Source organism: Macrobrachium nipponense, chromosome 35 (assembly GCF_015104395.2).
Source record: "Macrobrachium nipponense isolate FS-2020 chromosome 35, ASM1510439v2, whole genome shotgun sequence".
Classification (NCBI taxonomy): Eukaryota; Metazoa; Arthropoda; class Malacostraca; order Decapoda; family Palaemonidae; genus Macrobrachium; species Macrobrachium nipponense.
In genome coordinates this window covers 57417418-57431590 of record NC_061096.1, presented here as the reverse complement: position 1 = coordinate 57431590, position 14173 = coordinate 57417418, and the positions used below count along the sequence as shown (strand labels likewise).

The window sequence follows — 14173 nt, the reverse complement described above, 5'->3', positions numbered from 1 at the left end:
ACGAAACGCGCCTCGATCTCTTGATCGGGAGAGACAAATCCTTCCTTCTACGCGATCTCGATGCCAAGGAGTCCGCCAAGGCTGTGATCTGAGCTTGTAGGCCCGCTAGTACTCGAGAGGAGAGTCCCCAGGATCTTCTTCCGAAGCAAGCTCATCGCGAGGCGCGGGGAGAAGGAGGGCGATCACCGGATCTCCTAGGCTTCTTTGCTTGCAAGGAAGCTACATCAGAAAAGTTCTTCTGGGCTGGACGCTAACGTACTGAAGGGAGCCTCCGCAGCCCTCTTACGGGTTCAAACGGGCGTGACGCCTCCTTAGAGCTCCACCCACGCTTCGGCGAAGGAGAAGAGGATGACGAAAAAACACTGGCGAAGAATATTCTTCTTCTTACGATCCAAGGCAGCCTGGGAGCGAACTTCAGGATCTGCCGAGGGGACGCCTGACCGGTGGGGGCTCTCCCTAGCCCTCCTGCGGCTTTCCGACTTTTCCTCCTCCACTGGAACTGGGAGTCTGGAAGAGGTCTAGGCCTGGAGGCACTAAGGAGCCGGTCAGACGCACCCTCCACATCACTGGGTACACTGCACTTATCATCACTGACACTCTTACCTTGCTCAGTACGAAGATTCTTGTCTTCCTTAGAACACAAGGAAGCTTTGAGGCCGCCGCCTCCGAAGACGAATCTACGGCTTCGGTGCGCGGAGCAGGATCGAGACCTGGGAGGAAGGTCTAAAATCACATTAATGTTAGTTTCATTCTCACTCATTCTCGACCTGCTCGAGCTCCTTGAAGAAGCTTTACGTACCCTATCCCTTTCAAGTTTCCTAATATAAGAAGAAAGAGCCTTATATTCATCTTCGTTCAAAAACCTCACACTCTTGACACGGGTTACTAAATGAACATCATTCCCCCTACATTTAACACAGAAAGTGTGAGGGTCCACCGCAGCTTTCGGTAACCTCACCTTACATCCATCGGTCACACATACTCTAAACAAAACCGGAGTTTTGGAAACAGAATCAAAATCAGACATTCTACAGGAAAATCCAGCGCAAAGTCAATAACGGTCCACAATCAGCGTATGCCAAGCCAACATAGAGCGAATACGTCACCAAAATGTTCAAATCAATCTCCAGGCAAGCGAGAAATGGAAGAATATATCGGAAGAAAACGACAACAGTGTTATCGCTTTCAGCGACAGAAAAAAATCCCCTGGCTGGAGATACGATTGGTTCATACGCCCGCCACCCAGCGGCGGGTAAGGTAGACCACCTGACCTACCTGTCGCGTGTGCCGCGAGATTTGAAATTCTGTCGGAACGTCGGAGACTATAGCTAAGTATATATCTGGCAGGGAAGTTCATGTACAAAATTACATTACACTGGCTAGTATTTTAAACTATCACCCTACCTTTCGAAGATGGGACATAAGAATATAGGTTTCTTTGTGTCGGGGATAGTAATCGGTTATTTCTGGTCGTAAATCCAACGGTTTTTCACTGAACATCTTTGACAACACGCATAGCTCTGTGAGAAAAGTTCAGCATTCAGTTAAGTCATTTTTCTACTATGATTACAAGAAATTAGTTAATAAACAGATTTTTAAAAATAACATCAACAACTGCTAATATACTACACATCACCTACAAAAGTGCTTCCATACTCCAAGAGAATACTACAAACATGATTAAAAGGATTATGTTCTGGAAACTTGAAAATCTTGACTGTCAGAATAAATGCATTTAATTCTCTATTATCATCAAAATGCTTTGAGACTAAGAATGTGATGGATAACTGGAAAACTGATAGAAGTAGGGCTAACCTAACAGCCTATCATATGTACTAAAATTATTCAAGTTAATTCATTTCACTCCTATGAATATGTTTTTTAAAAGTGATAAAAATCTCATAAACCTTCATTTTCTAATTATCTATTGTTACCATTTAGGACATTCAAAGATTACTCAAACCCTCTGTGGAATTCCATTTCCTAAAACTAGCCTAGCCTACATTAGCCCAGGATACCTAGTGTACATTTAACCATAATGACATTACATATACAGTAGAGCCTCAGTTCTCGACGATAATTCGTTCCAGAAGGAGCGTCGAAATTCGATTATTTCGAGAACTGAATCAAGTTTTCCCATAAGAAATAACTGAAAATGGATTAATCCGTTCTTGACCATCAGTTATTACCTAACCTTGCCTTTTTATACAATACATTACATGTAAATTACAACTAAATAAGTTAAAAGTTAAATAAATATCATGTTAAACGTATATTTAATAATTAAATGTGTAATATACAGTATAAAAGAAAACTACCTGTGTCCAACTGATTGTTGACCAAGCTCCATAGGCTACCTAGGTAAATAGTAAGTAGAACGTAGTGTAGTGGGTAGGCATAAAACGTGTTGCTAACATAATAAAAGCATTGAAAAGCAAGTCTAATTATTACAGTAAATTAATAAACATTTAAAAATTAAACCCAATCTATATTTATCAAAAACTTGCAAAATTTGCCTACAGTAAGTCGGCATTTAAGGATGTAAACAAACCATAGCGCAGCCCTGGTGGTTTATATACGGGGACTATGGTAGTAAAGAAACCATAATCTCGCTATAAGCCTAGAAACATTTACATTCTATATTAATTAATTTATGGTAAATCTTTTACGGAGTCGACTGCAATACTGTATACATCGCTTGAAAATTATCTTTCAGTAAATGTAATGTTATGATTACTAACGATTTTGTTTCATAAATGTCCTTATAAAAAAAGGTGCGTCTTTTACGGCAAATTGTCCAATATCAGGGCTGGTTTCAGCTTATTGGACTTTGACAATTATTTATGGTACTGCATGGTACATATATACATACACATAAGTAAAAGAATCTTCTTAATGTCTTTAATTACTATACCATTACGTACCATTACTATACCATTACTATACCATTACGAGGACGCTTATACGAAGCATACAGATTGCGTTCGTTACCGCGCACGCGTTGCATATGTAAACTGTGTCACTACCAGACCTCATACGTAAACATTGACGTCTTTTTTACAGTACGTAGACATAAAAGAATCTTCTTAATTTCTATAATTATTCTATACCATAGCGGCTTCTCTGATTAAGCTAAGGCTAACCTCCTCTTTACCAGCAAGCTTAACAAAGAAATTAAGATTGCGTTCGCTACCGAACTGGCCACGGCACCACGTTACGTATGTGACAGTGTTTCACTACCAAATCTCACACGTAAACATGACGTATTTTTACAGTAGACATAAAAAGAATCTACTTAATTTCTATAATTAATGTATAATCCGTAGCGGATTCTGAGTTAACCTAAGGCTAACCTCTTCCTTACCGGCACGCTTAAAAGCTTAGATTGCGTAGCTACCGAACCGAACATGTTACGTATGTAACTGGTTTCACTACCAAATCTTACACGTAAACATTAACGTATTACAGTACGACATAAAAGATTCTTCTTAATTTCTTGATTACTACGCACTTAATATGGCATAGTAGCTTCTCTGATATAAACTATGACTAACTTCTTCTTTACCGGAAAGCTTAACAAAGCTTAAAGATTGCATTCGCTACCGAACCGCACATGTAACCTACGTACGTAAACATTGCCTTCACTCCAAACCTAACACTTAAATACGTATTGCATTTGCTACTGAAACGCGCGTCTCAAGTGTGTAGCATGGTTTTAGAATATGTCTACGTTGATACCACCGAAAAAGCAAACGAAATGCGCGCAAGGTGTACAAGACACGACACATGTTTGAATGTTTGTAAACATTAGTTGCAACTTTAAACAATGCTGAGTCACTGAGTGGCGTCACCAATGTTACCAACCATTTTGCTAAATTATGCTAGTCGGTCCAAACAAGAATTTATGCCAAATATGGTGCAATTTTGTGCCAGAATTATGCTATTAATCTATCATTATCTCATTTCTCTAATACATTTGAGCTAAAACAACGATGTAATGGAAATTTAAAACATTTATATATTAGGTGAAATGATAAAAAGTGACGAACAGACAATATTATAACTAATAATTTGATGGTGTTAGGAAACTCGTAATAAACACCATTTTTCTTTAATAGATCGCATACGCAATCACTAGTACACTATTTGATATGCAATCACTATTATACTACTATTTGACAAATGTGTGAAGATCACACATACAAATGTGAAGAAAAACAACAAGTTTTACTTATTACTGCATCATTATCATGCCACTCAGAACCATTTTTCTTTACATCACATAAACAATTAATAAACTACTTGAAAATGTGTGAATTACTTCAAATATAACATTTTGTTATTTACTGATATTTCCTAAAAAATTAAAACTAAAAAAAAAAAGGTAAACAAACAAACCAGTCTCTACTCAAGAAGAAAAACATACGTACTTATTACTTGATCATTATCATGCCACTGAAACACTTTTTCTTTAATAGATCACATACACAATGAATAAATACTTGAAAATTGTGGTAAAAATCACTTCAGACATAATTAAAATTTTTGATTACTGAAAAAAATAAAACTTAAAAAAGGAAAAAAAAGTAATTCTTTACTCATGAAGAAAAAAACATTAAACAACACTTTACTGATTGTTTGTCATGCCACTGTGGTTATTTATTTATATTCACAAAATTTAACATTCCTTAGTTGGGTTCAAACTTAGCAATTAACTCATTTGTTAGTGCTGCTTTTGAGGCAATTTCACTTGAAGATACATTCACTATAGCTGTGTATGAAATTGAGGAATTTTCTGCATTTTATTTAAAATTTTAGTGAAAATACATTCTAAAATTGTACTAGAACCCTAAGTGTGAAAGAAATTATGCTAAGCTCCAATTCTTGGGTCAAATTATGCTAAAAAACATGAAATTATGCTACATTTGGTAGCACTGGATGACGCCAACTAGCGGCAGCTGGCGGAAACAGTTTTGTTTACAAACATCATATGGTCGGGGGTCGGAAACTGGTTTTTTGGTTGAACACAGATACAAAGTTTATTGGAAATTTAGTGGCGAAATCCGATTATGTCGAGTTCTAATACGGTCGTGAACCGGGTCTCTACTGTACTCTTCAGCTCACTGAATTCCAAGATATAGTACAGATAGGCTATGAAAGGGCATAATAAAACGAATGATTAACAAACTGCATTTTGCATTTTTACAATACAGCAAAGACTCTCTTAAAAAAGCTTCTGAAAAATAAAAAATAAAAGTAAATTTATGACACTTGTATCGAGGTATGTATGCAGATTTTGTTTTAACTATTATATGAATCCTTGCAATGTGAAAACCTCTTATATTGCATATATGTACTATACTACCTACATCAAGATTTTGTTGTAGCTAGCATAAACATTCATACCGCAACTGAGCCATATTAAAATAAACTAAAGATAACTGAAAACATTAAGGTCTATAAGTCTAGATGGCAAATGCCAAAGCATAAGGAATAATAAACATTCCTGATCTTTGGAATACAATGATGCTTTACTAAATGACAGTCTTGAGGCCTAATCTAACTGTAAGGTCATCAAGAAACACTAAAACTTCGGGGACACAGTCGAGAGGAGACATTAGGGCTTGTTTTGACTTAGAAAACAGGACTACTACTGCTGAAAGACGGGTACATATTCCCAATATGATAAATAAAGAAACATTCTAATAAAGAGAGTGAAATAAAGACGGATGTGAGAAATGGCTTTCAAAGGTAAAAATTGTCTCAAAGTATGACGAAGAGTGAATAACTGCTAAACTCACTCCACCAGAAGACAGATGAAAGAAAACCATGAGAGTCAGTGCTTCAATGTGAGTAAAGAAAAGGTGCTACAATCATTAAAACACACAACACTCCAAAGGAGCTTATACAATGAAGTTAGTTTGTCACACATAACCTTAAAAATCATTCATAATTTCCTGGCTCTTTTAAAACCTAACTAGGTATCTAATTTCATCCTTCATAGTATCCTACCAGTTATAATTTAATTCAATAAATCTGAGAGTACAACTGCTTATGTAAAACAAAACTTCTTTTCTGAATAGGTCTCATGAAACCAAGGACAAATGACAAAAAACATCGAATCACAAACTATGAATGAATAAAACCCTGACATTAACAATGAACTTACCAAGGAATGACCCTAGTACCAAAGTTGAGAAAATCTTAAGTTCCAAAATCAAAGGGCATATTTTCTTGTGTGGAAAAATCTATTGGGTTTATTTGTAAATGACTGGTGTTTGCATTGCAGGTGTTCTTTCATTTCTGCAGGCTTTAAACTCTTATTAGCATACACTTCCAAACATTTAACACATTGAGGATGATGATCATCGACAACAACATAGCATCCAAAGCCATGCTGAATAAAATCTGCTTGGTACTTTCGCCATTTTGGCTGTGATTGGCCACTACTGCTTGGTTCAACAACACTGACTTACACGTTGCTGTAACCACTTCTTCGGTCTCTTGACTTACATATGAAGTTTCTTTTACATCCCCTTTTCGAATTGGCCAACAATTTATTTTGCAAATAAAAAATACAAACAAGAAATATCACAATTAACAGAAGTAGACTAGTGCTCTCTATATTAGTAACCTGATTTGAACGATTAAATCAAAGACGAACGTTGCGATCCAAATACTTATTATTAAAAAATACTTTTGAGTGAAGAAGTTACAGTAAATAATTACAAACAGCATCTACTTAATTTAAAAATATATATCAAGCATTTAAACTAATTTTAAAAGAAAATATAATATTTGGTATCATAATCTTTCCAGAACCTCTACATGAAAGGACTAACACTTTTTTTCCCAGGTCGACATAGATTCTGGCAAAATCAAATACAAAACGTACTCTAGTAGTTTGATTAGATTTATATATGAGAGTGAACAGTTTACAGAGATTTTTTTTTATTACACTTAGGTGACATATCCAATATTTTTATGTTTACTCAAATGAACTGTAAAACAAAAATACTGAGTGGAATTGATAAAGGAGATATCATACGTACATATAATGACCTTGCCTTCATGCAACCCCGAAAAAATCATCCGCGACCCATAGTTATGGAACCCTCACTCTAGATCTCCCTCCATGAAAAGGCTGTTTGTTGCTGGAGGGGAGAGGTAGTCCTGGTTTGAAAAGCTGCTGATTACTTGAAGTGCCTAGTCTTGTGTAGATTTCTTTTCCAAATCTAACACAATCCCCTTTGCTATGCCTTGAGGGAAGAGAGGATTCTGGTCTAGAGGCAAGAACAGCAGGGCTGACTTCTGAGTCTGTGTAACTCCCTTGGAAGTAAAGGAGCACAAGAGCTCTCTTTCCCTCAGTATTCCGAACGTGACTAGAGCGGAGTTCTAGAGAACCATCTCTAATGGCTTTGTCAGCACAAGAAAGAACTCATAGCCAGTCCAAGGCAATATCTCCAGCTAGATCCTGGTGGTCCTCTATTTTCTTGACCAGTGCAACCATCATCCAATCCAGGAAAACTCCAACCACTTTGAATACCTTAAAAGTGTCTTTGACTAGATGTTCTAATTCTACTGAATGATAACATGATCTTCACTTATGAGCATGGAGAGCGGTGCAATGACGTCTGATTAGACAGAGAAGTCCCCTTGGGAGGAGGCATTGTGGACTCCCAACGCAAGGAGTCTTCACCAGTCACATAAGAAGTACAGGCAGTCCCCAGTTATCAGCAGGCATTCTGTTCTTGGTGGGGTGCTGATGAGCATAAATGAAATTTTCATTATTAAAATGAAGTTTTATTGTATACTTACCGAACAATTATACAGCCGTGATTTCCACGAGCGGCAGGATACTAAATTCAAATTTAGCGCGTAGGCGTCGCCAACACTGGTGGTGATGACGTCATCTCCCTCCACTCGCGGGAGAACCAGGTACAACTGCCCAGGTGAATCCAATTCTTTCTGCCCGTCCGTCCACCTAAGGGGAGGAGGGTGGGTATAATCATAATTGTTCGGTAAGTATACAATAAAACTTCATTTTAATAATGAAAATTTCATTTTTATTGTAGTGTCTTACCGAACAATTATACAGCTGATTACACATTTTATGGGAAGGTGGATTCAGTGGACCATAGTATTTCTAAATGGTTACATTTATGTTACAATACCAGTAAACACTCAAGGTGTCTGTTGTACCTTACCTTGTAAGAGAGCTCACAGCAGACTGTTACTGCCTTGGTCAGTGCTCTTCTTACTATTGTAGAGGAATTGGAATTTGACCAAAGTTAGCCTCTACAGGAGTGGAATCCTTCCGTAGTTCAAGCGAGTCAAGGCTGACTGACGGAGGATAGTAACAACAAAGATTGCCCTTGCCCTGGGCTAAGACCAGAAATTCAATCATACAAAACATTTGTCACCAACACCAGATTTAAAAACATATATACCCAACCATTGTAAAATCTGACCTAACAGACTGGTGAGTATCCCATGTACTCAGTACCCCCAGCTTCCCTTGAACTCGACAACCTATTCAAGGTGAAAAGTTAGCATAGAGGTGACGACCCCTGTGCCGTTTCTCCCAACACCATGCCAGAAACCGCCACCGGACGTAACTTTTTACAATTCTCGAAAACCGTTTCTATCTCTTTGAGATAATGACTCGCAAAAACTGAATTCGATCTCCAGAACGTGCTCTGAAGAATCGAAGCTAAAGATAAATTCTTTCTGAATGCTAAAGAAGTTGCCACTGCTCTAACCTCGTGAGCTTTAACTCTCAGAACGGAAAGATTGTCGTTCTCGGACTGCGAGTGAGCTTCCCTGATAAGCTCTCTAATAAAGAACGATATAGCGTTCTTAGAAAGAGGACGAGAGGGATTTTGAACCGAGGTCCAGAGCTTAGAAGATTGTCTTCTAATACCCTTAGTGGCAAACAGATACTGCTTAATAGCCCTGACTGGACATAAGAGCCTTTCTTCCTCCTCATGTCCAACTAAATCAGATAAGTTCCTTACCACAAAACTCCTCGGCCAAGGATTAGAAGGATTCTCATTTTTGGCTAGAAAGGTCAAAGATACCGGAAAATACAGCAGCCTTGAGAGAAACCGATCTCTTGTCTATAGCGTGCATTCGCTGACACGCTTAGCAGAAGCTAGTGCAATAAGAAAACGTGCCTTCTTAGTCAAGTTCCTGAGCGAAGCCGACTTCAAAGGCTCAAACGGTGGACCCATGAGGAACTTAAGCACCACATCTAAGTTCCAAGCCACTGTATCCTGCGGGAGCTTAGTGGTTTCGAAAGACCTAATGAGGTCCGACCAGATCTGAATTGGAGGAACTGATCCAACTCGATGACGAAAACCGAGCGAGCATGGCTCTATATCCTCTGATTGGTCGAAGGAGCCAGTTTTCTTAGAGTTCCTAAGAATAGAAGAAAATCTGCTATTTCTGTTAAAGAGGTCGCAGAAGTAGAGACTTTAGCACTTCTACACCACTCTCTGAAGATTCTCCACTTCCCTTGATAGAGTTTGTTAGAAGACTCTCTCCTACAACGAGCGATAGCTTCTGCAGCGCTTCTTGAAAACCCTTTCGCTCTGACAAGATTCCGGACAGTCTGAACCCTGTCAGAGCTAGAGCGGGCAAGTTTTGGTGGAACCTCTTGAAGTGAGGTTGTTTGAGAAGCCACTTCTCTGGAGAAAGAAGTCTGGGGAAGTCTACTAACAACTGGAGAAGGTCCGGGAACCACTCTTTCCTGGGCCAAAAGGGAGCGATTAACGTTAGTGTTACATTGCTGTGCGACATGAACTTGTTCAGCACCTCTTCTTATTAGACCGACCGAACGGAGGGAATGCATAAGCTTCCAGACCCGACCAATCCAACAGCATTGCGTCCACCGACCAAGCTAGAGGATCTGGAACTGGAGAACAAAAGAGAGGAAGACGGTTGTTCCTTGATGTCGCGAACAGGTCTATGGACGGTCGTGCCCCAAAGGCGCCAAAGTTTTGTTCGAAACAAATCTTGTTGTCCAAAGTCCACTCCAGAGGTAACACTTGCTGTTGACGACTTAACTCGTCCGCCAGGACGTTCATCTTTCCCGGAACAAATCTCGGGACTAGCTGAACCTTCGCTTCGTTTGACCACAGGAGGAGATCCTTGGCTACTTCGTATAGAGAGAAAGACTGAGTCCCCCCCTGTTTCCGCACGTACGAGAGAGCCGTGGAGTTGTCGAATGCACTGCCACTACCCGACCTTCTACTAAGCTCCGAAACTGTCTGAGCCCCAGGAAAATTGCTAAAGTTCCTTTACATTTATGTGGAACTTCTTCTCCTTCTCCGACCAAGCTCCTGAAGTCCGTTGATTTCCCAGCAGGACTCCCCAAACCTGTGTCCGATGCGTCGAAAAGAACTGTAGGTTCGGGAGGATGGGTCGTAAATCTAACCCTTCTTCCAACCTTGCTCGAGAGAGCCACCACCTTAGGTCCTCTTTTATTTGATCTGTGACAGGAAAGTAATCGAGTCTGGTTGTGTCTTCCTTGGCACCAAGAGGCTCTCAGGAAAAACTGCAGAGGTCTCATGTGCAGTCTTCCCAACATCACAAATTTCTCCACTGACGTCAATTTGCCCAGGAGCCTCATCCCACTGATTGGCAGAACTTACCTTTTGTCCAAGAACTCCATGAACTGTCTCCAGACAGCCTTGAACCCTCTTCGGGGACAGAAAAGCCCGAAAAAACTTGAGCATTCAGAATCATCCCCAAATAAAGGATGCTCTGAGATGGAACCAACTGGGACTTCTGTTTGTTGACCAGAATTCCTAACTTTCTGGCAAGATCCAGAGTTGTTCCAAGGTCCTTCATGCACCGACTCTCTGATTCCGACCGGAGAAGCCAATTGTCCAGATAGAGGGAGATTCTTACTCCTAATATGTGCAGCCAGCTTCCTATCGGGGATAGAATAGAACCCTGGTGAAAACTTGAGGAGCGTCGCTAGTCGAAGCAAAGCGCCCGAAACTGAAACACCTTGCTTTGAACATGAACCTCAGGTACTTCCGAGATTCGCGATGTATCGGAATGTGAAAATAAGCGTCTTGCATGTCCAGAGAGACCATCCAATCCCCCTGTCTGATGGACTCCAGAACCGACCGAGTGGTCTCCATATGAAATTTTGTTTTCTGGACATGCAAGTTCAGGGCGCTCACATCCAAAACCGGCCTCCAGCCCCCTGATGACTTGGGAACTACAAAAAGGCGATTGTAAAAGCCTGGAGGAAATCCCCCTCTATCTGTTCTATTCGCTTCTTTGAGAACAAGCGCTTCCACTTCTGCGGCTAGAGCCAGAAATTTGTCTGAGCCCGGAGAGTAGGCTGGAATGGAATTGGCACAGATGAGAGCGAGGGAGGTGAAACGAGAGGAATACGATAGCCGAACTTGAGTACTTGCACTACCCAGGCTTCTGCTCTTCTGTTTTCCCATTCCTCCCAAAACAGAGCCAGCCTGGCTCCCATGGTGCATGAAAGAACCGAGCTTTCATTTGGAAGGTTTGTTGAACCTTGGCCGAGGCCTTAGACTGAGGTCGCAAATTCGACTTCGGCCGAAAGAAGCGCTTGGGTTTTCTCCCTCGAAAGGCGCTTGGGCCAGAGAGGAGAAACCGAAGGAACAGTCTCCAAAGGAGCTTTAGGTCTCTTAGTAGACTGTGCCAGTAAATCCGAAGTAGATTTCTTATCTAGTGCAGACGAAATTGACAACACTACATCGTCTGGAAAGAGGTTATCTTTCACAAAAGGAGCAAACAAGAGAGCAGACTTCTGTTGGGAAGTAACCCTTTTAGAAGCAAAAGAGCACCAAAGTTGCCTTTTCTTAAGGGTACCAAAGGCGATGATCGAAGCTAACTCATCACATCCATCCCTAATGGATTTGTCCGCACAGGACAGAAACACCAATCCAATCCTCCGCTAACTCCTGAGAAAGAGAAGGACAGTCTTCGATCTTGGCCGCTAAAGCGCCAATAGTCCAATCAAGGAAGCTAAAGACTTCCAAAAGTTTAAATTGATTCTTTACAACGTGGTCCAACTCAGGCGCTGTAAAGAAAACTTTCGCTGCGGCGAAAGCAGATCTTCTAGAGGACGTTCGATTAAACTGGAGAAGTCTCCCTGGGAGGAGGCAGAAACTCCCAGAGAAGGAGCTTCCCCAGTTACATAAAAACCTATACCTCTTACGAAGCAACTTAGGGGGCGAGGGTAAGCAAAAAGAGCCTTCCCTAAGTCTCTTTTCATAGACATCCATTTCTCCGTCTCTTTCAACGAATGTCTAACCGCTTTAGATAGAACAAGTTTTGGGAGGAGAGGGTCTGAAGTTTTCCTCCTCATCAAAAAAGTCGAAGTTGGGGAGTGCGGAGCCGCTTTCTCAAACTAATCTGGATAAGATACCAGAAGAAATCTAAGGAGATGTGAATAACACGAGAGGTGATGTGAATCCTCCTCCTCTACTTCTTCTTCATTCTCCGATACCGCCGAAGAAGTAGACGGAACTACAACCGGATCTGAAGGTTTCAAACCACCCTTGGACTCATTCATCCAGTTGGTTAACATCTCTAACTGCTTGCGAAAAAGGCGCCAGAGACGAATCAAAAACAGTTAACGTAGGCTTGGAAGAGCCTAAATGTTTCCCCGGAGGCCGGAAAACTACTTGCGGCCTCGCTCGGAGCCGCCGAAATTCGAGGCGAAACAGGCGCATCAGGCATAACAGACGAGAAAGTGCCAAAAGAAACACAATTAGAACTGCTAGCTACAGCGCTAAAACCCCCCCCAATCTCTACTAGTAGATGGAGCCGAAAAAGGCACATATTGAGGCGACGAACGAACAGCCGACTAACGTCCGGCCGGGCGCAACCCTACTCTCATGGCTTCCTTAATACCCGCTTGACTGGAGGAGGCGAAGAATCAGCGCCTGAACGCCTCTTTAAGGGACGCGAAACGGGCGAATCTCGCCAAGAGCGCCGCGCGACCGGAGACGAATGACTTGAATCATTCGAAAGGCGTCTGACCGCAACACCTTTCCAACGCTTAACCGAGCCCTGTTGAGGCGCAACAGGCTCAACAAGAGAGGCGCCTGTCTGTGGGCAAATCCCGATCGACTCCCTTGGACTTCCGGTATGTCTTCTCCCCGGTGCGGAGGAGCTGGACAGTGACCTTTGTCTAGGAGACGTGTCAGGACAGACAGACGCACCCTCAACTACACTCTTACCTGAAGCCGCTTTCTCCAAAAACGTCTTAACTGAATTACCAAGTTGCAAAACCGTATTCGCTAGTACCGAAAATTTCTGATCTAACCTCGATTCTAGACTGGCAATGGTGTCGGAAGAAACTACACGGGAAGCCGGAGAAGTGGGATTAGTAGGAGGAATAGGAGGTGTAGTTAAAGGAGACATAACAATTTGAGGAGAAACAGAAGGAACAGATACATCGCAAGACGAAGCAGAGCTAAGTCTACTTTCCCTAAGCGCTGCTTTTCTAATTCTGTCTTTAGCTAATTTCTCCGAGTATGAACTAAAAAACTTCCATTGAGAATCAGTCCAATCACTACACTCGTTACATGTTTGATCTGCTGAACAAACCTGTCCCCTACACTTAACACATTTAGTGTGAGAATCATACTCTAACTTGGATAATCATAGTTTTTTACATCCTGAGATGCAAAACCTAACTCCCGACGGACTAGAATCCGACATGGCAACGCCTAAATAATAAGCAAAATAACAACAACGCCAAAAAAGAGTACTTCACCAATTCCGAAGATCAAATCCACAAGAAAAAAGCGAAGCAAAGTCATCCAACCGCACCGACCACCGATGTTCACCGGACGCCGGCAGGAAAAGAATTGGATTCACCTGGGCAGTTGTACCTGGTTCTCCCGCGAGTGGAGGGAGATGACGTCGTCACCACCAGTGTTTGGCGACGGCCTACGCGCTAAATTTGAATTTAGTATCCTGCCGCTCGTGGAAATCACGGCTGTATAATTGTTCGGTAAGACACTACAATAAAAACTGCCATTAACCAGAACTCAGCAATTTATGGCACTATAATTTCGGTTAATGGCGCCTCTTTTTAGGTATGTTTTGGAACCATAACTCTATTATCGGCAACTTATGGTGCCATAAATCGCCAATTTTATGGCGCTAA

At 41.3% G+C, this 14173-nt stretch overlaps 1 protein-coding gene across 1 annotated transcript in view; it reads right to left on the bottom strand.

The window, feature by feature from the left end:
* Positions 1-14173, bottom strand: part of LOC135208813 (small ribosomal subunit protein mS33-like) — a 118991-nt gene that overhangs the window by 84645 nt on the left and 20173 nt on the right. Inside the window, exons 2-3 of the mRNA XM_064241353.1 lie at positions 4283-4301; positions 1405-1500 (exon numbers count right to left, since the gene is read on the bottom strand). Of these exons, the coding sequence (XP_064097423.1) occupies positions 1405-1500; positions 4283-4301 (115 nt within the window). The remainder of the gene's footprint in view (positions 1-1404; positions 1501-4282; positions 4302-14173) is intronic.